The sequence below is a fragment of the Mastigoproctus giganteus genome, chromosome 1 (genome assembly GCF_048544385.1).
Source record: "Mastigoproctus giganteus isolate SK-2022 chromosome 1, ASM4854438v1, whole genome shotgun sequence".
NCBI lineage: Eukaryota > Metazoa > Arthropoda > Arachnida > Uropygi > Thelyphonidae > Mastigoproctus > Mastigoproctus giganteus.
Window position 1 is genome coordinate 184,133,964 of NC_143575.1, and position 24,563 is coordinate 184,158,526.

Below are 24,563 nucleotides of genomic sequence, written 5' to 3' on the forward strand. Positions count from 1 at the left end.
GTTTTTTAGGCTCTCTTCCCTGATATTAGCTACCTGCTCACGTGAAACGTCTTTGCCCCCAGAACATCTAGATAATACGTCCAGTTGGGGTAACAGATAAGAACTCTTAAGGTATGTGCAAGAGTTACATTGACCAATATTATCAGATAAACGCGTGTCAGTATTACCCACATCCCCCCTAACTAGCAGTTTCCCTGAGCCTTTAAGGTATCCTCAATAATACTGGCAAAAACCTTTGCACCACCTTTGTTTAAGTGTATCCCGTCTCTACAAAACAAATTCCTTCTACCTACAAGTGTGGGCCATGTTGACAGAAATTTACCCCCTAAAGCCTTGCAGATTCCTTCAAGTCTTGAGTTAATCCACAAGGCTCTTAACATATAATCCCTCCTATCGTGTCTGGGCAGAATTGCAGACACATAGACATTATGGCCTAGCTCGCGACATTTCCTCAGCATGGTCCTGTATTTTTCCAACAAATCGTCAGATCGTGTACGTTTAATATCGTTTGTTCCCACATGAATAATAATATTTTCTTTACCCCCTTTAAAATCTGACAGTCTGTTGGTGACATCATCAATAGTTGCTCCCGGCAGACATACCCTGGTTCTGCTCCACCTATCCTTATTACAAAAAATATTCCCCGTTTCCCTGACAATGGAGTCTCCTAATAAAACAATGTCCTTTTTAACCAGAGTAGTTTGCACTTGGTTTTTCTGTTTTGAGGCTCGAATTGGGTGTGCATCACTTGGTAGATTGCTGGAGTTTTGAGTCCCTGACGAGCTCCCAGAAGCATTATTTTCGAGGGCAAGCACTCGTTTTTTCAGGGATTCAAATTGTTCCATCAGTGCACCAAATTGTAATTTAAGATCGGTGCACTCCTTACATCGATCACAAAGAAAAGAATCCCCAGGTGAGGTAGGATTAGTCACCAGGTCGACCTTGGAAAACATTCCACAGGTTCCACAACGGATTAAATCATGACTCACCCGTAAATCGCCATCTGCTATTTCCGTGTGAGTCACGATACCCTGTGACGTGTTTAAGGCAGATCTCGTAACTACCATTATAAAATTAAATAAATATCAATGAAAGTAACTTTAAAAAATTATATCTATAATATTATTAAAATCAAACAGTTACAGGAAAACCTATAACAAAATAATCCAACAATATCTAAATAAATCAATTATTTAAAAGCACTATCCAAAAGTAAACCACTTAACTGAGGAGCCCTGTCTAAGCGCGTCCGCTCACCTCGAATGCCAACGTACTAATCTATGGGTAGCTGAGGCTGACAGCTTGGGGAGGACATTCAAAATTCAGCTGGATAGGTGTTTTTTTTTTCCCTCCTCAAAAGTTATTTGAGGAGGGAAAACATTCCTAGTTTATTTTTGTTTATTTATTTATTTATTTACTTTATTATTTATTCTAATTTTATAAAAAATCTTTTTTTTTTTAAATTTACATTAGATTATTTCTGAAAATTTAGTTTCACACCTTTTGGCATTTCTCATCTTGTGAGAAAACCTTGGTTTTCAGATGCTATACTGATTAGATGCCAAGCACAGAAAGAGCCATGTGAAGGGGGCAGTACAACATTACTAATAAGTAATATTACACTTCTCTTAATAAAGAAGTTTTTTTTTTTTTACCAGTATAATTTAGGGTAAATTATGGTAACAGCCTTAAAATTTTAGAGATCAATGCCTTTCATATGATTCAGCATCTGTTTTCTGTCTGTGCTAAAAAATATGGAATATAAGTCCTACTATAACAAAATTATAGTTTCGTGACATTAAGAGTAGGAGATCTGCGGACTTACTTACAAGTACAGGTCAATGTTGAAAAAAAGTCGCGAGTTAGGGATAAATTTGAGAATATCTGCAATTCTGTCCAGAATATGATGAGAGCCTTGTAAATCAATTCGGCCCTGGAGAGATTGTGTGAGGCTCATGGCGTAGAATTTTTTTCACAGTGGTCTGTGCTTGTTAACAGGAGCGACTGCTTCTACAGGGATGGGACACAGTGAGACAGAAAAGGTGCAGGATTATTTGCTGATGCTATCGAAGCAGTGTTACACGGATCAGAAAACTACTAGCTTGGGGGAAATCACAGAGTAATAGAGTAGCTGCAGGCAGAAGTGAAAATGATTCTTGCACTGCTTCTATTGAAATGAGCAGCAGCCTAGAAAACAAGGTGCTGGGGATTTCGAGGACTGCTGGGAGTCATCGTGGAACAAGGAAATACATCGGCTGTGTTAGAGTTACTAAGAGTAAGAACAGGCGCACGTATACTTGCATGTACACCAATTCTAGGAGTATAGTGAACAAATTTGATGAATTTGAAGTGCTGGTGAGAACATCAAAGGCAGATATTGTTGGAATATCAGAAACGTGGTGTCATACTGATATACGGAATTCAGAATTGGAATTTGGCAAGTACAATGTGTACAGAAAGGATAGACAGGATAAGAGGGGAGGAAGGGTGACGCTGTTAGTTAAAAAACAACAGTGCACTCTTGAGTCAGTTTGATGTGACATAAGCACTGGGAAAGCAAAATTGAGAGTAGGAGTGTGTTATAGGCCTAATGACTCTGATGTGTACAATGAACAACTCTATAGAGAAATAGAGTGGGCCAGAAAATCAGACTGCCTTATAATGGGGGATTTTAACTTCCCAGATATTGACTGAAACTTTTTTTGTGAGTTGGTCACTCGCACACTAACAAGGCTTTGTGGATTTACTAGATGATTGTTTTCTACAGCAGCAGCATGTTCGAGAGGCAACTAGAGAGAGTAATACTCTTGATCTGATTATCACCAGTGATCCTTCATGCATTAAGAACCTGCAGATAAAGGAACAATTAGGTGGCAGTGATCACAGTGTGCTGATGTGGGAATTACTCAAAGATGTAGCTACCCTGGGGGGGTAAACAGAAGGGTTTCTGTTTTCGCAACGGCGAGTACAGTGGTCTCAGACAATTTTTAAATTCTATACATTGGGACCAGCTGATGATTTTACCAACAGAAAATTCTAAATGGGAAGCATTCAAGGAATTAATATTGGAAGCTACTAAGCTATCCATACCAACTAAGAAATATTGTTCAAGGTTTTGGCCTAAATGGATGTCACAACTAATGAGACTTGTGATAGAGAAGAAAAATGAATGGGATGCATATAAATTAACAGGTGATAAATTATAAGGTCTGTAATCAAGTCACAAAGCAGGTTAGGTAAGCAAAGGCAGATAACGAGAAATCTTTGGCAAAGAATGTAAAGAAAAACAGAAAACATTTCTTTACATATGTAAGGAAGGGGATGAATCAGATTGGTCCACTTAACATAGATAGTTTGACTATCGATGATGCTGCTCAAATAGCTGATAAACTGATTGAATATTTTGCATCTAAATTCACACATGAGGAATTCTGTGGGGAAGTGAAGGACAAAAGCTTATCAAACTTAAGCAAGGAGCTAAATGATTTTGTAATAACTGAGAGTAAAGTGGAGGAGAAACTATTGAAGTTAAACATAAAAAAGGCACATGGGGTGGATGGGATCTATCCAGTTATATTGAAGGAGGCAGCAAAGGAAGTGAGCAGACCCTTAGCCATAATTATGAGAGCTTCCTTAGACTCAGGGGAGGTCCCCATGGACTAGACAATTCACAAGGGGGGGGGGAATTAAAGGATGACACAAGTAATTACAGACCTGTTAGTTTAACTTCTGTTCTGGGGAAATAATGGAGTCACTGGTTAAAGAAGCACTGCAGTTATAGTTCAGACACAGCATAGGTTTGTTAATGGAAAGTCTTATTTGACCAATTTGATTGTATACTACGATATGGTCATAAAGGAACTGGATGCAAAAAATTATTTTGATATCATATACTTGGATTTTTAGAAAAAAACTTTTGATACTGTTACACATGGAACACTACTATACAAATTGGAGCAGTGTGGCATTAAGGGCAAGTTGCTGCTATGGTTGGTTGGTAAACGATAGTGTGTTATTAAACTGTGGCCCAAATCTTCAGGAGTGCCTCCGTAGTCAGGTGGGCAGGAGCAGCAGTGAGTAGCACACGCTTGTTGATTAGACCGGGGTTCGAGCCCCTGATCACCAAATATGGAGGATGCGGAAAGGTCAGGGAATGACCACCGCTATATCCCCGGAGCAATATGGCCTTAGTTGCTGATGCTCCTAAAAACCAAATAACAACAACAACAAAATCTTCAGAAATCTGAATAAATTAAATATTGTAGACAATTTGGCATGAAAATTAGTAAAACAAAAACAAAAGTTCAGTGACAAGGAAAATTTAGAGTATAGAATAAATAACAAAATTAAAGCAAGTTAATAATTTTTGCATCTAGGAACTTTGTTGCATATCTGTATGTGACAATTTGTGATGCATTAAGGGTGTAGGTAAGCTGAAGTTTCCACAGACTGTTTGCTGTGCAGAGGGAGGATGTAGCTAATTGATGATCCAATTTGCAACACCCACAATAGTTTTGTAAGTGGGTGATGGAGGAAAAGATCATAATAACACCAATTAGATTACTATTGTATTTGAGGGTTACTGATGATGCTTCATACTGTATGGCCTAACTGGACCTTTGTGAAGACATAGCCCTTTAAAGAAAATTGCCACACTATGAAAGAAACTGGCAAATCCAGCAACTACCAGTGACTCCTGTTCTCTCTCAACACATTTCAGTGAGACACAGCAGGTTGATTCTGCCTGGGAGGAGGATTTGCTCAAGAGTTAAGCTTCTTATCAATTATCTCCATCCAATTATACCCATAATTATTATCAATTATCTCCATCCAATTATCATCCCACTGCACTTACTCCTACGCTTTCTAAAGTAGTGGAGAAATTAATTAACCACAAACGCTAAAACTACCTAGAAACCTTCCATCTGATCAATGATCACCAGTATGGATTCTGCAAGTGTCGATCCACTGGTGATATTCTGGCTTATGTTATCCATCCATGGATAAATTCAATGGAAAAGTTGGTAAAACCCAAACAGTTGCTCTTGACATTTCAAAGGCTTTTGATCTTCTTTTGATAAATGTCTTCTAAATAGCTTTCACTGTATGGTTTGGCAACTGGCTTTTGTAATTGGGTATTCAGTTTTTTTCTCTGACTGCTCACTGCAGGTGATGGTAAATGAATCTCTGTCTTCTAACTTCTCCAGTAATGCAGGTGTTCCCCAAGATTGAATTCTTTCTCCCACTCTTTTCCTCTTATATATATTAATGACCTTCTTCCATTGACCAGAAATCCTATCCATAGTTCTGCTGATGAGAGCACATTGCATTCCACTTTTCAGTTTCAGAAACCTTGACCTACACAATCAGCTTCAACTTCTCGAATATCCTCTACCAATTCCTTAAATGCTGATCTCCAAGTAATTCTCCAGTGGGACAAAGATAATTTAGTTGGTTTCAATTCTTCTAAAACTCAGTCCTGTCTTATATCTCACAAAAAGGATGCTTCTGCTTCTATGCTTATCTTCGATGACAGATAAGCATAGATTTCTTTGACATAAGCACATCACAAATATAGGTGGCCCTCATTTTGCACTGATCCAATTTGCACCGATTTGCAATAGCACCAGCTTTTATTTATTTATTTTTGCAATTTTTTTATAAATTGAAAGTTTAAAATCGTCAGACAAAATTTATCATCATACTGTACTATGTATCATGCACTGTTCATGTGATCAAGAACAACCTGAGCCAATCAGCAATAAGAGCATCCATATCATAGACAATCAGAGATGAGAAAGATTCCCACCCTCAAAGTCGCCACTCGTGGATGCAGGTGATAAAGGTCCATGCAGAGAAGCTTTCAGTTGATTGTTGTTTATGCCATTTACACGTGTTGGAAATTTATTATGCTAACATTTTTTCTTAATTGTACTATTAATTTTTTTAACACAATTTAATAACATGATTGGCAAATTATTTTTTCCAATTGCGTTATAAAGTTTTTAATTTAATAGAATAAAGAGACACCATGACTGGTAAAAGAAGTTCAATGAATCCTAGTGCAAATGAAAGTGTGAAAAAGGCACGTCAATCTATCACATTGGAAAATAAGATAAAGGTTATTCGGAGGATGGAAGCTGGTGAAAGCTGCCCCAAATGTGTTGGGGCTATAAATATGCCTCATTCAACTATTACAACAATTATGAAGAATGTTGATAAAATAAAACAATTGATGCAAATTGCTACCAGATAAGTGCTTAACTAACTGGGTAGCAAACCAATTGCTGACACTGGGTCAATTATATGAACTGAAAAAAAACATTTTTTTATTAAAATTTTATTATAAAATCACAGGGTTAGGTTCCGGGCACCATAATCAAAATGTTTGGTGCCCGGAACTTAAACCTGTGATTCCCCATTGACTCCAGGATATTAAAATTTCCATTTGTGCAGATTCCATTTGCGCCTGTCCCCCCCACCCAGGGAACCTAACCCCAGCATAAATCAAGGGCTACCTATATTGCTTCCTCTGCACCTAAAAACTTGGTTTTTTTCTTTCGCTCTCAGTGTTACTTTTCTTCCAAACAGCTATTCACTCTGTACAAATCACAAACCTGTCCTACCACAGAATATTGTTCTCTCATCTGAGGTAGTGCCTCCCAAAACCTCTCTCAGGCTTCTAGATTCCATCCAAAAAAGATCAGTTAGGTTAATTTATGAGCTGTCTCTAACAAAGCTTCTCTACTCCCTGTCTCATAGACATTCTGTTTCTGCAGCATTCTTTTACTATAGATACTTCCACGGTCACTGTTCTTCTGAATTGACTGCTATAATTCCCACTCTCTCTCTCTCTCTCTCTCTCTCTCTCTCTCTCTCTCTCTCTCTCTCTCTCTCTCTCTCTCTCTCTTCCAAACCAGTCTGAACATGTGCAGCAACCAGCCAGCATCCTTTTATAGTCCAACTTCAAACTCACAGAACCAAAGTTTCTTCTTCCTCATTTATTCCTTCAACTTCCATTTTCTGGAACAACTCCCCTCATACATATTTCCTGAAAATTGCAGTCTACAGAAATTCAAGTCTAATGTCAACAAGTACCTTCTTTCATCTTCTCAACCTTCAATCCATGCACAGTACTAAGTACAATATGTTTAATACCTCTTGTGCTTAGGGGTTTTCATTAAAAAAAAAAAAAAAAAAAATTTTGGTCAGCTGTAGCATTTAGTGTCAGTCAAGAAACATGCATGATGACTTCTTCATGGGGATTGCTTGCAATCTGGAAGTAGTAGAGGTGCCAGTACCTATATTCCATCTATTTTGAGATTTGGGTTTCACTGGAACAAACTGAGGTCAAGTCAGTGATTAGCAGAGATACCCTGATGCAGTTGTTGGGGTGTAAGGTTAGAGCTTCAGCAATCTGTGCCCAGCACCTGGGAATTGGTTTGATGTGCTAGCACAAGTGGTGATGGATTGTTAATTGGGAAAAGGATCTTGTCTGGGCACTTTAAATTTGTTACAGGTGGTGATAAGCCACCACCTGTATTGCTAGAGTACGGTTCATATTTATCTCATTTCTCACAGGTTTATCCCTGGTGCTATCTATGACGCTGATGGAAGATGAGCCAGATAGTGACAGGAGAGGCATTACAGTAGTACTGTCAGTAATGCTCACCTGTACAACATCCTGAGATGAACCAGTGGTAGTGGTCATTTAGTAGCATGAGAATGTTATTTCTGAGCTTTGAAAGCACAAAATCAACAGTCAAACTATTAATAAATGACTGACTGATCCCTAAACCTGTCACTTCGGATTTAGGGTTCAGTCAGTCAGTTGGGAGGACGGTGGTGTATCAGTTGTATAATTGAACTGAAGCTCAGTCAGAGTACACTCAGTTCATGTATGGGTGCGCCTCCGTAGCCAGGTGGGAAGGAGCAGCAGTGCATAGCACATGCTTCTTGATTAGACCGGGGTTCGAGCCTGTCACCACCAAATACAGAGGATGTGGAAAGGTCAGGGAATGACCACCGCATATTCCCGGAGCAATATGGCCTTAGTTGCTAATGCTCCTAAAAACCAAATAACAAACAAACTAACTAACAATCATGCATGGGCCTCCTTTATTATGATAGTCGGTGCTACGCTGATCTCACACCTCATGTATTCACATTCTGTCTGATTACATGATTGACTAATGGAGCATTCTGTAACAAGTTTACTTGATCTTGAACAGGCGAGACTAATGTTGTCCTTCTCACAGTATTCTTTTTATTGAAGTCATTATCCTTGTTGTTTACTGCTTGAACTTTATATTGACTACAAGTAAAACATGCTCGAGAAACCAGTGATGCCTTTGATATTGAAGAGTGTCCTCTGCGCCATTCATAAAGATTTCAGTGACATGGGCATGTACAGACAAGTATGTAATTGACATTTTGAAGGCAGCTGTCGCAGGCTGAATGAGCAGCACTTCGTGACATCTTATTGATTTTTTTGTTTGTCAAAATATTTACTAATGTAGAAGAAAGCAATGCTCCTTCAAGATGGTCAAAATTAAGAAAGTATTGATAGAGTAGTTACTCTGAATAACAAAAAGAAACTATTCAAGAGTAATGAAAATCAGGTGTGCTAGCTGCAGGTCAGTAAATGTGAGTGATGTGACCAATTATAGTCCCATAGGGGGTAGGGGTTGGTAATGACTTAAGCCATTTAACCTACCAGTATAAAAAGAATTGCAGCACTATCAGAAACAAAGTATAGACAAAAGAAAAACATCATAAATATATTTACTACAGTAGACTTTCAGAATAATGGCACCTTCAGGGATTCAAGGTGCCGTTATTTTGAATTTTCTATTATCTAGAAAGTTTTATTTTTAATATGTTTAATGCAGAAATAATGAGGCTAAATAAGAAATAAATACATTAAGAATGCAATTTTATTAACTGCGCATAAAAAACATGAACATGTTGACAATCCATTGTTATAATCTGCCATTAATGCACTCCTGCTTACATCCCGTTCTATTTTCTTTATTATATCAAGTTTAGTCTGCGTGGGTAGCGCAGTGGTATCATCACCATCCTCCCCACACCGGGTGAAAAAGGCCCGGGTTCGAATCCCATCAATGATGCAAGGAACTTTTATGGCCTTTTTCACTCCGTGGCTGAGTTATTCGGTCTCAGGCATAGGTGGCAAGGTTTTTCCCCCAGAAACTAAGTTTTTTGTCCAGCAAAGCAGGCAAATTGACCAAAGAACACACGCAATTTACAGACACGATACACATGGGTATATGAATTAACTTTCCGGGGTGACCCTAAGTAATAGTTTGGATTATATTTTTCTTCTTTTCTTCTCTGTATGAAGTTTATTAATTTTAGGAGCCGTAGTGAGGGGTTTTTAATTTAAAATAAATGTTAAACAGCAGTATAATCTGTGATATCAGTACAGAACTCACTTTCAAAATGGCAAATGTTAACAATCAGCACTGCAATGTCTGCACTGTATGTAAACATCCAATTTCAAAGATTGAATATTTCGTGGAAGGGGAAACACAATTCACCATAATAACTTAAAACTCCACAGAATTCCAGCTATCGGTACTATAGAAAATGCAAGAAGATCGAGTTTACTACCTGTTTATAATTGATTATACTAACAGAAAAGACCAATAAACGGGAAACTGCAAATTGTTTTTATTGTTTTATGGTAGTGACCCCTAGAAACGATTAGTGAATCAACAGTAGGGATTCACAAAAAGGAATGGAAACGTTGAAAATTACATCTCACATAATAGCAGGGTTTTCCCAGCACAAAAGCTCCAAAACACCATGATATGCGAGATTTCTAGCAATTATCAAACCGTGTTAAAGCGAAACCTTGTTGTAGAAGTACCGTGTTGTGCAAGGATTGCCACAATTTATCAATAGTGTTAGAGCAAAACAATGTTGTTGAAGTACCGTGTTATATGGGGGTTGCCTGTATTTTGAAATCACCCAAGAAAATAAAATTATTGCTTTTTAACAGTGTAACAATTTGTGTTAATTACTAATAACTAAATTAGTGCCTACATAATCTTGGAATAGTTATGTCAGATAAACTTTGGATGGTTCAGGAACTTAGACCTCGTTCTTTAATTTTATGAGTTCTCCAATATATGGATCCCAGTCTTGCCAAGCAATGTAATTGCAATTGAAAAGGGTAACCCATATGCAAAACTTAATTTCCAGAGATAAAACAGTTTTAAAAAAAATGTGCATAAATATTCATAAAAAGTTATTTTATTATCAATATACAAAAATTAATTTCTTACTAAGATTCTTGCTTTTCCTTTTTTTCTTTGGCTGTGGTTTATGTACAAAACATGCCTAAAGGAAAATACGGATAGCAGTTAATACAATAGTTAATAATTCATTAAAATTATTATTAATTATTTGTATATTTTAAATATACTGGGAAAAAAAAATATATATATATACACACACTTCTAAATGTCAGTAACAGTAGTAGTAGCAGTGCCAAATGATGCAAAAAAGCAAGCTTATATAGCTCAATAAAGAATGATCATGTAAAAAGAATGGTGGATAACAGACTGCCAAAAAGGGTGTTAGAAATGAAAATGGCCTTCCTCTTGGTCTTTTACCTCTAGGTAAAAGACCAAGAGGAAGGCCAAGAAGAAGATGGCAAGAAGAGGTGAAGAGAGAGAGAGAGAGAGAGAGAGAGAGAGGGAGAGAGAGGAGGCATTTGCTAGGAGGAGCTGGGAAAAAAAATATGGTGAGAAGACTGGTTTCCTTACCAACCAGGCAAGAAGTTGAAACGACAACGGATAAGTAAATAATATGAGAAAGATAATATTGTAGGGAAATTCAATCAATTTCTCACACATAATATCATATTGTTAATTTTCCTTTTAACTGCCATTACTAATCAAATAGCTCAATGTATACAGGCTGTACATTACAATAAAAAGGGAAGCTGGTAAAGAGAGTATACATATCATATTTCAGGATATTACTTGCTGTGTAATTTTGATGGTAATCCATGCAACAAAAGTGACTTTTTTTATTTTTTAGTGCTATCACCCACTCAGGAAACACAACTTAATGCAGTCTGTTCTTATAAATAATGGCTATAAGCATTATTGCATAAGATGACCAGTTTGATGTAATTTTAGAATGGATGGAAAAATGTATATCTGACTATGGCTGCAAAACTACCTTGGTTGTGCAGTTATTTTTAGTCCCCAGTGTCATGCAAGTATCCCATGTTCAGCTAACATAGTTGTAATTTGTAGTAGCAGTCTACATTCTTGCAGCATGGACTGCTTACAACTGATATAGAATCTCAACGCAAAATGTTACCCAATGTTAATCAGAGTTTAAATGGCATGTATGATAATCTTTCATTAAATTATATATCAACTATTTCAAATGACTACTCACACCTACTGCTGCTGTCATTTGTTGGTGTGAACACATACAGAGTAGATGTCAATACCCATTCTCACTCAAATTCCAATTGTTAATGGGAATTTCAGTGAGAGTACAATGCAGCAGTGAATTACCCAATGAACTTATGCTTAACAGTAACTTTTGTGATAATCAACAGAGCTATGGCAAGGTTGTTTTTTTTTTTTTTTTCCCTTTTTAAATCAATACAATCTGCTCAGTTAGTAAGAAGAACATAGTGTCTAGTTCATATTTTTCTGAAATCCATCTGAAAGATATTGGTTTTGGGTAAACCTTCCTGTGATGTTAAATGAATTGGCATATAGTAACAGTGCTGATAAGATTTGTATCACACAAATGCAAATCAAAACTAGTGATTCTAAATTTTTGGATCTCCACTTTATTTGTATTTTGGGATAATATGTTATTATATAAATAATGGTTATAATTAAAAACCACAATCAACTTCTGTCGTCATTGTGTTGTATTTGATAAGAACATTCAAATTTGCTGCCATTGTTTTGGTATTGATATACTTTGGTAGGAGATTCTTGAAGGTTTCACTTAGTTTTGTAGCAGTATAATCAGTACTAGACGGGGCTTATAAACTATAATTTAAAGCAATACATACGTTTTCGAAATTAACTTTATCACATAGTACATAACACACAACATTAATTGGTGCACTATGGCCATAGTTGCAGATGTGCGTAATAAATTCCTAAACCAACAACAACAACATTAATATTCATAGAGCTTTTGTATCGGTGATTTGCCATTAATACTGTTCAAGGTTTAGCCCTAAATGGATGTCAGATGAACTAATGAGACTCGTGGCAGAGAAGAAAAATGTGTGGGATGCATATAAATTATCAGGAGACACAGAGGCCTAATGGTAGACATAAGATAGTCTGTAATCAAGTAACAAAGGATGTTAGGAAAGGAAGGGTAGATTATGAGAAATCTTTGGAAAAGGATTCAAAGAAAAAGAGTAAAGACTTCTTTACTTATGTAAACTCTAGAAGGAAGGGGATGAATAAGATTAGTCCACTTGATATAGATGGTTTGATTATGAGGATTCTGCTCAGGTAGCTGACAAAGTGAATGAGCATTTTGTGTCTACATTCACACATGAGGAATTCTGTAGGAAAGTGGAGAACAGAAGCTTATTAACCTCTAACATGGAGCTTAGTGATTTTCTAATAACTGAGAGCAAAGAAATTGTTGAAGTTAAATATAAGGAAGACACTTGGGGCAGATGGAATTTATCCAGTTATATTAAAGGAAGTAAGCAAACCCTTAGCCACAATTATAAGAGCTTCTGTGGACTCAGGGGAGGTCCCCATGGACTGGAGATGTGCAAATGTGACAATTCACAAAGGAGGATCAAAAGGTGACATGAGTAATTACAGACCTACTTCTGTTCCAGGGAAAATAATGGAGTCACTGGCTAAAGAAGCACTGCAGGATCATCTAGACAAGACTGCAGTCATAGCATGGGTTTATTAAGGGGGAAGTTTTGTCTGATGAAAAAAGGATGCTGTGATGTGGTCCAAAGGAAATACAGTAAATCCCCGCTATTTGCGGTATCAGTATTCGCGGTTTCGCGTATTTGCGATCGCTGATTTAATATAAAATGAAACCTAAAAAAATGTGAATTTTAAAGCGCCGTATAAAAAAAAAAACATGGGCGTGGCTAAAATTATCTTTCCCGGTCAAAACAGTGCTCAGTGGGTGGGGGGAGAGGGGTGCCAAAATCGCGAGCGTGGGTGCTTCTTGCTAATCCTTGTTCACTATGTGTTATGCACTTGTCATGGAATATTTCGCCGTTTGTTTAATTTATTTAATTTATATGCTTTGTAAGCATATCAATTTATAAATTGATATGCTTACAAAAGTGATAAATCTACCGTTTTTCAGTGTAAAACAGACTTTTTCGAGTGTTTTAACGGAAGAAGGTGGACAACTTCTTTCTAACCCGTACAAAAATATGGCTACAAATAACAAGGGAAATGTGAAAATATCAAAGAAGGTGATGACATTGGCGAATAAAATTGAGTTATTAGACAAAATTTCTAATGGTGAAAGTGTCTCCTCAGTGGCAAAACATTATAAAATCAATGAGTCAACGGTACAATCAATCAAAAAATCGGAAGCAAAAATCGGCCGTAGTGTCCGTGAAAATGCGATAATTGCTTCAAAAATTTGCTCTGTAACTCGTGATGTTAAATTAGAAAAAATGGAAAAAGCTTTAAATCTGTGGATAGAAGACCGAACTCAAAATAAAATTCCGTTAAGTTCACTCATCATTCGTGAAAAGGCAAAACTCCTTTATCAACACTTTAGCGAAACTGGTGATAGCACTGGCTGGATAAGTTTTTTAGCTAGCAAAGGCGCTGGTTTGAAAGATTTGTTTGAAATTTCTAATAAATATTACATTTAATATTAAATTGTTTCTTATTTTCATTTCGATGCCTTATGCTTGCATTTATAATGGTCATATTATGAAGATACATATAATACATACATACATAGACAAAATTTTAAACTAGTTTTTCTTATATATTTCATACTTTGGAACGGAACCCCTTTATATGGGAGCCATAACTCAGTATTCGCGGCATTTCTCAGGAACATAACCCCCGCGAATAGCGGGGGTTTACTGTTGATGCAAAAAATAATTTTGATATCATATACTTGGATTTTAGGAAAGCTTTTGATACTGTTGCACATGGAAGACTACTGTGCAAGTTTTAGCAGTATGGCATTAAGGGCAAGTTGCTACAATGGATTAAAGGATGGGTGAGTGGGAGGAGACAGAGTGGTAATCAATGGACTAATGTTATTAGTGGAGATGCTGAGGGGTCCAAGTTGAGCCCATTGTTGTTTTCTGTATTTATCAATGATATTGATGAAGGTATATCAGGCTTAATGTCCAAGTTTGCAGATGATAAAGGTTGGTAGGGTTGTTAATGATACCATATACTTGGATTTTAGTAAGGACAGTATGCTGCTGCAACAGGATCTAGAAAAGCAGATGGGCTAAGAAATGACAATCGAAGTTTAACATTGACAAATGCAAATTACTGCATATATAACTCCAGAATAACATGCCAACTGAAAGGTATTACACTCAGGTTAGTGGAAAATATTAAGGATTTAGGGATAATTGTACAATCAGATATGAAGTCCTCTGAGCAGTGCACACAGGCTACCAGGACAGCTCATGGGATTTTGGCACTGTTAAACAAGAATTTTGCTACTGGTGATAAGGAAGTGATTATCCTATTGTATAAGGCAGTCGTCAGGCCACATCTTGAGTACCGCATACAAGACCGGAGGCCTCGTTTTGGGAAGTACATAGAGCTGCTGGAATGAGTACAGAGAAGGGCAACGAGGTTGTTTAGGAGAACAGAGGGGTGCTCTTATCTAGAAAGGCTTCTGTTCTGAAAATTGCAATATCTGGAGACTAGGCATGTGTGAGGTGATCTGATTAAGGTGTTTAAGACTTTGAACAGATTGAACAAGCTCTATGCTAATTGGATACTTCCTCTTGCTCAGAATACACACATTTGGTCCTTGAGGTTGTCACAGACATTCTCTCAGATATGCCAGACATGCTGTAGTCGCTACCTGGGAGTCTAAAACGCTGATGGAACTGATATTCAGGTGACATTCAAGTCAAGTGGACCCAATTTCCGAGAAGTCCGGTCGGTCTGTGACAGCCAATTCCTCTGCTTGCACCTTCACAATGGTGGGACTGTTAGTAATCCTGGGTATAACCTCCATGCACAAGTACATGGTGGGTGACCACCCAGGTGTGAACCAACGTAACCAGGGGTCGAGGTGTGGCGCCCACACCACATGGAGGAATGCGGCCCTCTATGTTACCAGGCAGTACAAGGTGGTAGATGACTCTCATCAACCGATGCAATACCACCACTTTGCTTAATGAAGGCTTCAGGTGGTGGAACCCATGTTTAGTCTCTAGAGCTAAGTTCCGGTCAACCCTTCCCCATCTCTTCCATCATGCAGTATGATCGATGACTTTTGAGGTTATGATGAACATCGTGGCAAGGTCCATTATTCCTTACATTTCGAGGGTACGGCTCTAAAACGGTGTTCGCAGGCCGGCCGCTAGTTAGTACACCAGAACGAACATATTGTTAACTCTCTAGGAGGCTTCCAGATCAGCTGGTGTATAATCTTGCTCTTCCAGATAGTGACTGGAGGTAGTCAGAGTAGTGTGTGTGTGCGGGGGGCATTGTCGAGGCCATGTTATGTCAGGGATCTGGGTATATTCTTACCATGTGTATGCCATATCAAAAATTTCATTACTTCATACAGCAGGTCCCACCCACTTTTTCTTACTATTGAATACACCATTAATTGTCAAACTAATAGAATAAGCTTAACTGTGAAAAGATCTAAACCTCCTAAACACTTCCTAATTCATTTCACAAATATAGTGGTCACAATTCTAATCTCTCAACGATGTCCATTTCCACTTGCAGTCTACCAAACCCCATGTACCTTTTCTGACAGAATCTCAGTTATCAGTTGATTCAACTACTGCTCATCTCAGATGCCCAAATTATTCGCTGTATGATTCCTTTCGCCTCAAAGGTGGTACTTGTGCATATGTCCGTTCTGATATTCCCTGTCAGAGACTTGGTAATTTGGAATCTCCTCTCTTCGATCTTCTCTGGCTTAAAATCTCTCTACCACATTGTGTCAAATTAATCTGTTGTCTGTACCGTTATCCCAATCCACTAATCACTTGGAGCTCTTTGACTTCCTCTCTTTGCAACTTGACTTTCTCCAGCCAAAATTTCCTAGCAGTGAGGTAATTTTCCTTGGTGATTTTAATGTTCACAACTCCAGCTGGCATCCGTTTTCTAGTCACACCGACCCAGCTGGTCAAGATGCTGAGGCTTTTGCAATTAATAAGGACCTTGCACAGATTGTTCATTTACCTACAAGAATACCGGACAATCCTAATCATACAGCCAACCCGCTTGATCTTTTTCTCACAAACAACCCTTCAAAGTACACGTTCGAAGTGAAAGGTCCTTTAGGCACTTCAGATCACAACTTGGTGATTGTCTCTTCTCCAATGGAGCTTTTATCTCATGGCTATTTCCAACCTCGCATTGTTTGGCATTACAAGAATGCAAAATGGGATGACCAGCGAGATTTATTTTCTTCTTTTCCTTGGTCAGATTACTGTTTCAAAACTTCTGATGTCAACGTTTGCTCAGATCGTGTCAGTGAAATTATTCTTGTAAGAATGGAATCCTTTATCCCACACTCCTCTTTAAAATCTCGTCCTTTATCTAAACCTTGGTTTTCCAATAAATGTGCTAAGGCTATTCAAGAGAAGAACGTTGCATATCGTAATTGGCTTGTTTCTAATTCTTCAGCTCCATTTTCTGCCTACACCAAAGCTTGCAACAATTGTAAAGCAGTTATTAATCAGTCTAAACTAGAGTTTGAACAGGCTAAGAGTAGAAAACTTGCTTCTTGACCTAATGGTAGCCGAGCATTCTGGTGGTCTCTTGCCAAAGTTATTCGCAGCAACTTTTGCCCATCTCTGCTCCCACCTCTGTCCAAACCAGATGGTTCCGTTGTCACTTCAGCCAAGGATAAAGCTGACCTGCTAGCATCCCATTTTTCTTCCAAATCATGTATTAATGACCTTGGTAAAACACCTCCCACCATTCCCAATATGATCCATTCAATGCCTCCTGTGGTCTTCCGTCAAAAGGATGTCAGAAGGATTTTGACAAATCTTGATGCCAAGAAAGCTCCAGGTCCAGATGGTATTTCTCCACTTGTTCTCAAAATCTGTGCTTCTGAACTTACTCCTATTCTCTTTGCCGCCTTTTTTCACTTTCTTATTCGAAAGGTGTTTTTCCTTCTGCTTGGAAATTTGCTCATATCCAGCTCAGTTCCTATAAAAGGTGACAAATCCCTCCCATCCAATTATCGTCCCATTGCAATTACTTCTACTCTTTCTAAAGTAATACAGAAATCCATTAACCGCCAACTCTTAAACTACCTAGAAACCTTCCATCTGATCAACGATCGCCAGTATGGAATCCGTCAGTGTCGATCCACTGGTGATATTCTGGCTTATGTTACCCATTTATGGACTAATTCAATGGAAAGGTTCGGTGAAACACAAGTAGTTGCTCTTGACATCTCAAAGGCTTTCGATCGTGTTTGGCATAAAGGTCTTCTAAACAAGCTTCCATCTTATGGTTTGCCAACTGTTTTTAATAATTGGTTATCCAGTTTTCTCTCTGATCGCTCACTGAGGGTGATGGTAGATAGCGCTCTGTCTTCTAACTTCTCCACTAATGCCGGTGTCCCCCAAGGTTCAGTTCTTTCCCCCCACTCTTTTTCTCTTGTATATTAATGACCTTTTTCCATTGACTGGAAATCCTATCCATAATTTTGCTGATGATAGCACAATGCATTCCACTTTCCATTTTGAGAAACCTTGCCCTGCTTGATCAGCTTCAACTTCTCGAATATCTGCTCCCAATTCCTTAAATGCAGATCTTCAGGTAATTCTCCAGTGGGGTAGAGATAACTTAGTTGATTTCAATCCTTCTAAAACTCAGTCTTGTCTTATATCTCGCAAAAAAGGATTCTTCTGCTCCTATGCTTATATTTGATGACACTCCGATTTCTAGGCAAAATGATATATCTCTTTTGAGGATTACCCTGACTTCTAATCTCTCTTGGCACAAGCACATTACAAATATTGCTTCCTCTGCATCTAAAAAATTTGGTTTTCTCTTTCGCTCTCGGCGTTACTTTTCTTCCAAACAGCTACTCACCCTGTATAAATCGCAAATCCTCCCTACCAAGGAATATTGTTCCAACATCTGGGGTGGTGCCCCCAAAACCTCTTTCAGGCTTCTTGATTCCATTCAGAAGAGTGCAGTTAGGTTAATTGAGACATACTGTTTCTGCTGCATGCCTCTTTTATAGATATTTCCATGGGCACTGTTCTTCTGAATTGGCTTCTATAATTCCTACTCTCTCTTTCAAAACAGTCCAAACACGTGCAGCCACCAGCCAACATCCATTTTCTGTCCAACTTCAAACTCACAGAACTAACTTTTCATCTTCCTCGTTTATTCATTCAACTGCCGTTTTCTGGAACAACCTTACTTCATACGTATTTCCTGAAAATTACAGTCTACAGAAGTTCAAGTCCAATATCAACAAATATCTTCTTTCATCTTCTCAACCTCCAACCCAAGCACAGTACTAAGTACTATAGGTTCTAATACCTCTTGTGTTTGGGGTTTACATAAAAAAATAAAATAAAATAAAATTAGGGGGCAAAAATTCAAACTGAGGAAAGACTTGCAAAACAGATGTGCAAAAGTTTACCTTTAGCCAGTGGGTGGTTGATTCCTTGTACAAACTTCCATCTGTTGTTGGAAGTTGATAGCTGACATAAATTCAATGAAGAACTAGACAAACTATTGAAAGGAATGGAGGATGAGATGGAAAGTGTTTTTTTTTTTTTTTTTGCTGATATATAAAACTGCTTTTTTGTACTATTTGCCACTACTAATGCCAATTCTAATTAAATTAGTAGTAGTAGAAGAAGTAGCAGCAGTAGGAAAGTAATCAAGAAAGAAAGCTTATGTAGCATCATCCAAAAAAGAAAAAAATACACACTTATCCATCCTTTACCTGCAATAGTTTGTCTACTTCTTCCTTAAATATATTTGAGCTATCAACTTCCACAGCAACAGATGGACAATCAACAACCAGCTGGCTAAAGGCACATTTAACCTACAACCATCCTTCCACAACTTGAATTTATGCCCTCTCATATGTGTAGTCTCAGCAAGAGGAAGGGTGACATTAACTTTAGCTTATGCAATCCATTCCAGGCTTTAAACAACTCAGTCAGATCATCTCACAGGAGAATAGTCTCCAGATGCTACAATTTGCAGAACTGGAACCTTTCATGGTAAGAGCACCCCTTTGTTCCTCTCTCCAATCTCATTTCCCTTCTCTACACCCATTCCAGCAGATCAACATCCTTCCTAAAGTGAGACCTGCATACAGCCTACCCATGCCCTTGCACATGGAGTTGATCACATTCTTATCCCTGATAGCAAAGCTTCTGTATATCATCAGCAAACTTCCATGAGCTCACCTGGCAGCATGTCTGCACTGCTCAGAGAATTTCATATCTGACTGCACAATTACCCCCAAGTCTTTTTCCTTTGCAGTACCACACAGTTGATAACTTACTCTGGGATTACTGGTACCCATATGCAGTACCTGAATTTGTCTAAGCTAAACTTCAACTACCATTTCTCAGCCCACTGACCTAATTTTCCTAGATCTTGTTGCACAAGCTTGCTCTGATTACTGTCATTAACCACCCTGCAAACTTTGACATTAAGCCTGATTTACCTTCATCAATATCCTTAATAAATATTGAAACAATAGGCCCAGCATTGAACCCAGGGGACTCCTCTAATGACATTAGTCCACAAAAAGCAGTGGCCATTGATACAACTCAGTCTTCTTTCACTTATCCATAGTAGTAACTTGCCCTTAATGCCACATCGCTCCAGTTTGTATGTGCAACAGTATGAAAAACATTTCTGAAATCGAAGTATAAGATATGAAAATTATTTTTTGCATCCAATTCCTTGGTCACCGCATCATAATAACCTATCAGAATGGTTAGACAAGACTGCCCCTTAATGAATCCATGATGTGACTTCAGTATCATTCCAGTCTAGATTGTCCTGCATTACTTCTTTTAACAAGTAACTACATTATTTTCCCTGAAACAGACTTTAAGCTAACGGGTCTGTAAATACTCGTCACCTTTTAATCGCCCTTTATGAATTGGGGATACATTTGCACATCTCCAGTCCATAGGGACCTCCCTGAATCCATGGATGCTCTCATAATTATGGCTAAGGGTTTGCTTACCTCCTCTGCTGCCTCCCTTAATAACTGGATAGATTCTGTCAATCCCAGGTGCCTTTTTATGTTCAGCTTCAACAATTTCTCTTCCACTTTCCTTTCAGTTATCACAGTTATTCAGCTCCTCGTTACAGTTTGATAAACTTCTGGAAACCCGTTCCCTAAAGATTTCTCATGTATGAATTTATATGCAAAATACCTATTCAATTTGTCGGCAATCTGAGAAGGATTATCAACGATTAGCCCACTGACATCAAGTGGACTGATGTTATTCACTGCGTTCAAGTACGCAGACATCTGAAAAAAGACTGAGCTTCTTGAAAAGGTCCAAAGATGGTCAACTCGCATGGCGAGTTCAGCAAAAGGATGCCCATATGAAGAAAAACTCTGATTATGTGGGCTAGAGAACTTGGAAACCAGGCACCTCAGAGGTGACTTGATTGAAGTTTATACAGTTCTGAGTGGTTAGTAACATAAAAGAAAGTGCAATTTTCACTGTTATTGAGAATTCCAGAACATCAGGGCATAAATTCAAATTACAGGGGAAGAGGTTTAGACTAGATTGTAGTAGTTTTCTTTTATCCAAGTCGTTGATTGCCTGAACAGGTTACCTTCGCAGGTAGTTGAGGGTAACAGTTTGAGTAAATTCAAAGGTGAACCGGATAGCTAACATGTGAGGAGGTAAGCATATATTTACTGTTTTTTTTTGGCCAAGGTAACAAAAGACTAACTTCCTTGAACCATATGGCTATTACTATTCTCTGTTAATATAAGCATAGAAGTCTTTCTGCTTTTATTTGCATTTTTTATCACAGACTTCTCATAATCTGCCATTTTGAGACCTGTTTACTGCATTCACCATACCAGCTTTTAAATCTTCTCAGAGACTTGAGATCAACTAACTACAGCTTTGAATGAAGAGGATTTTTGAAATTCCTCTGGTGATCGATGCAAATCTAATTCAAGCCTCTTCAAAAAGCAACAAATGGTAAAACCTCTATATTGTCATGGGGGACTATATATTCTTTAAGTGCTATCATGGAGCTGCAGTTGTTCTGGTTAAAAAAAAAAGTATGACTTTCCTTTTTGGAGTACCAATTTGACTGCATTCACCATACCAGCTTTTATATCTTCTCAGAATCATCAGTGACCATCACATTATGAAGTCAGATTCGTATTCTGGAATAGTGCCAATTTTCCAATAGCATCAGTTTTGGAACTTTTTTTTTCTTTGCACTCTCCATTTCTCCATGCATTGGACAGCATTCATTAGAAATTATCTTTCTACCATTAACTCAGCAAAAGCCATGACAGCATGCACGCACGCACGCACACAGAGAAAGGAAAAATTTGGAAATTTAAATTGCCATCAAAGTAATGTAAGTGTGGATTTTAAGTTTTAATGCCATGTGTTTGTAATAAGAATGAGCATCTGAGGTCAGAAAAATTACTTCTAAAGGAACTTATATATCTAATATTAATTTATTTTTGGTTTCAATTTCACATCTTACATATCACTGTTCCAGTTTAAAGTGTGTTAACTGGATTATAATTTGCTGGAGAATAACACAATTTGAATTACAAGTTTTTGGTGGATATTTGTTGACTATTGTTTCACTGTTATTAGTAGACTTTACATTTTGCTTGGCTGAACATGTAAGAGAAATTCCTATTTTTATAAGTTTTTTTGCCATTTTTTTAGTAGTAGTGTTCAGTTAGTACAGCCTAGTATGCCAAATACAATCATCACTAATAGACTACTGATTTGATAAAGTTTCCAAATGGCACTGGCACTTCAATGCCATGTGTGGCTGTCGTCGTTGTAGACAAAACAAAAAATGAAATAAAAGTAAACCTTTATTATTACATCAGCATATAATGCTATTGATTTCATTTGCAGATTTACTGTCAACTTTTATTTGCATGCCAGCTTTTAAATCCTCTCAGAGACTTGGGATCAACTAAATACAACCTTGATTTGCCCTCGTGGGTGCCATAGTTGGTAGAATCACTGTTCACCCCTTACCGGGTAGACAAGACCTGAGTTTAAGTTCTGTTAATAAAGTAAGGAATTCTTATGGCCCTTTTTCATGATGCAATTGAGTTAGTCAGTCTCAGGAAAGGCTAACATGGTTTAATCACCCAGAAACTCGGATTTTTCATGCAACAAACAGAAAATTGATCAGAGAACATATGCAATTTACAGACAGTATATAAGGGACAATATGGCCTTAGTCACTGATGCTCCTAAAACCATAATACAACAACCTTGATTAAGAGGATCTGATTCGCATACATTATGCACTTAATTGATTAATGCATTCAATCAAGTGCAGGAAAGTGGTAAAATCTAATCGGCTCTCAAATTCTTTAATACTTTTAAAAAATTCAAATTTTTAAAAATATTTTTAAAACAAAGAGTATAATGAAAACAATAAGGTTTTTATTAGTTTTCCTTTTAAACTTTTATTTTACAACTTCAAAATAAGTTTAAAAATGTTTCCACCATGTGTGTACATATATATATATATATATATATATATATATATATATATTAGTAGTAGTAATAGGTTAGATTTTAGCTTATAGTTTAATGAATACTTATGTGCAACGTTAATGCCATTGTAATTATACCAATTGGACATTATATGTGCCTGTATATATATGTGAGTGTATGTGGTTTTTTTTCCTTTTTTAATGGAGCTTTGACATAAGTATTATTGTGCTTCTGAATCTGGTAATCAAGTTAGCCCAACTAGGTTATCTTAATTCAGCATGGCCTATACATATTAATTTTATTAAGTATATTAGTATGTGATAATGAATTTTCATTACCTTCAGCTAATATTATGTTTAATTCAATACTAACAGTATTGAATTAAACATAATATTAGCTGAAGAATTAGACATAATATACACGATGGAAACATTTTTAAACTTAAAAAATATTTTTTAAAATATTCTACGGGATACGTGTGCATTAATATGCTTATGAAAATACCTATTAGCTACTGTGATAATTTTTAAACGTTTGGATGTTATTTTATAAAAAAAATAAATGCTAAAAAACTATACACTGTATGTTGTTTTTCTTATATCCACTATACTGACAAGACAATGAATACAATTCGAAGTGCCAAATTTTAAATAATTTATTGGCTTTATTCCAAACATTTCCATGGTATCATGGAAAACGAAAGAGAGAGACTTTTAGATGTGCGACAGCTAGAGGGGTTTCCACCTAAGGCAAGCTTTAAAAATACTCTGCGTGCGTGTATATGAACTCGCAAAAGTAAAAAAATACACATTTTTAATTACTATTGTGATTTATCCGATATAAAAAATAAAAATAAATAAAAAATCTAGCGTTTCTCTTATCGTTTCTTAAAGCAAAATTCAAATGAATAAATTAAATTTTACATGACAAATGTCACCTTTGACAAAGACAGAGAAAATCCAGACATCATCAATATCCACCGGTGGGCCTTTACAAAATATTTAAATTTCAGAATTCAAGAAGTTATAACAAACGTAATCAGGTTAACTTCACATTCATAACAACAAAGGCTGCAAAGCATAAAATGAAGTCTCATAACTTAAAATAAGAAACGGAAACTTGACTGCAGCCCATGAGTGTTGGTCGCCCTGCTAACAGCAAGTATACCACAGAGAAGTAAGATAGGTTACTACTCTGTGATGTGAAGCACACAGAAGTAGGTATGCTACTTCTCTGTGACACGCGGCACGCTCACTTTCCACGCAAAACGGTGCAACTAAATACTGTATATTAATTCAAAGATACTTGATTCGCAACATGAAAGGTGAACTATGCAGACAAAACTACCGCGAAAAACAGCACAGCAAATCACAGAGTAGTAAGGTATCTACTACTATCTATCTTACTACACCCTGTGCAGCAAACCACCTGCGATCTGCCAATACACCGAAAGATCAAACCACCTGCGATCTGCCAATACACCGAAAGATCAAAACACCTGCACAGCACAATACCAGCACTCGTCTTACTACTCTGTGGCCCACAGAAAAGCAATATGTTACTGTGGACAACCTGGTAATAAACTAATAATAAATTTTATCTCAACATTTCTTTTGGTTTCGGTTTTTAATAAATAAATGAG

General features: G+C 37.2%; 1 protein-coding gene across 1 annotated transcript in view; it reads right to left on the reverse strand.

Moving 5' to 3' along the window:
* Positions 1 to 24,328, reverse strand: part of Orc3 (origin recognition complex subunit 3) — a 381,867-nt gene extending 357,539 nt beyond the window's left edge. The window contains exons 1-2 of the mRNA XM_090390090.1: positions 23,859 to 24,328; positions 10,311 to 10,365 (exon numbers count right to left, since the gene is read on the reverse strand). Of these exons, the coding sequence (XP_090246216.1) occupies positions 10,311 to 10,365; positions 23,859 to 23,891 (88 nt within the window). The 5' untranslated portion in view covers positions 23,892 to 24,328. The remainder of the gene's footprint in view (positions 1 to 10,310; positions 10,366 to 23,858) is intronic.
* Positions 24,329 to 24,563: the final 235 nt, after the last annotated feature.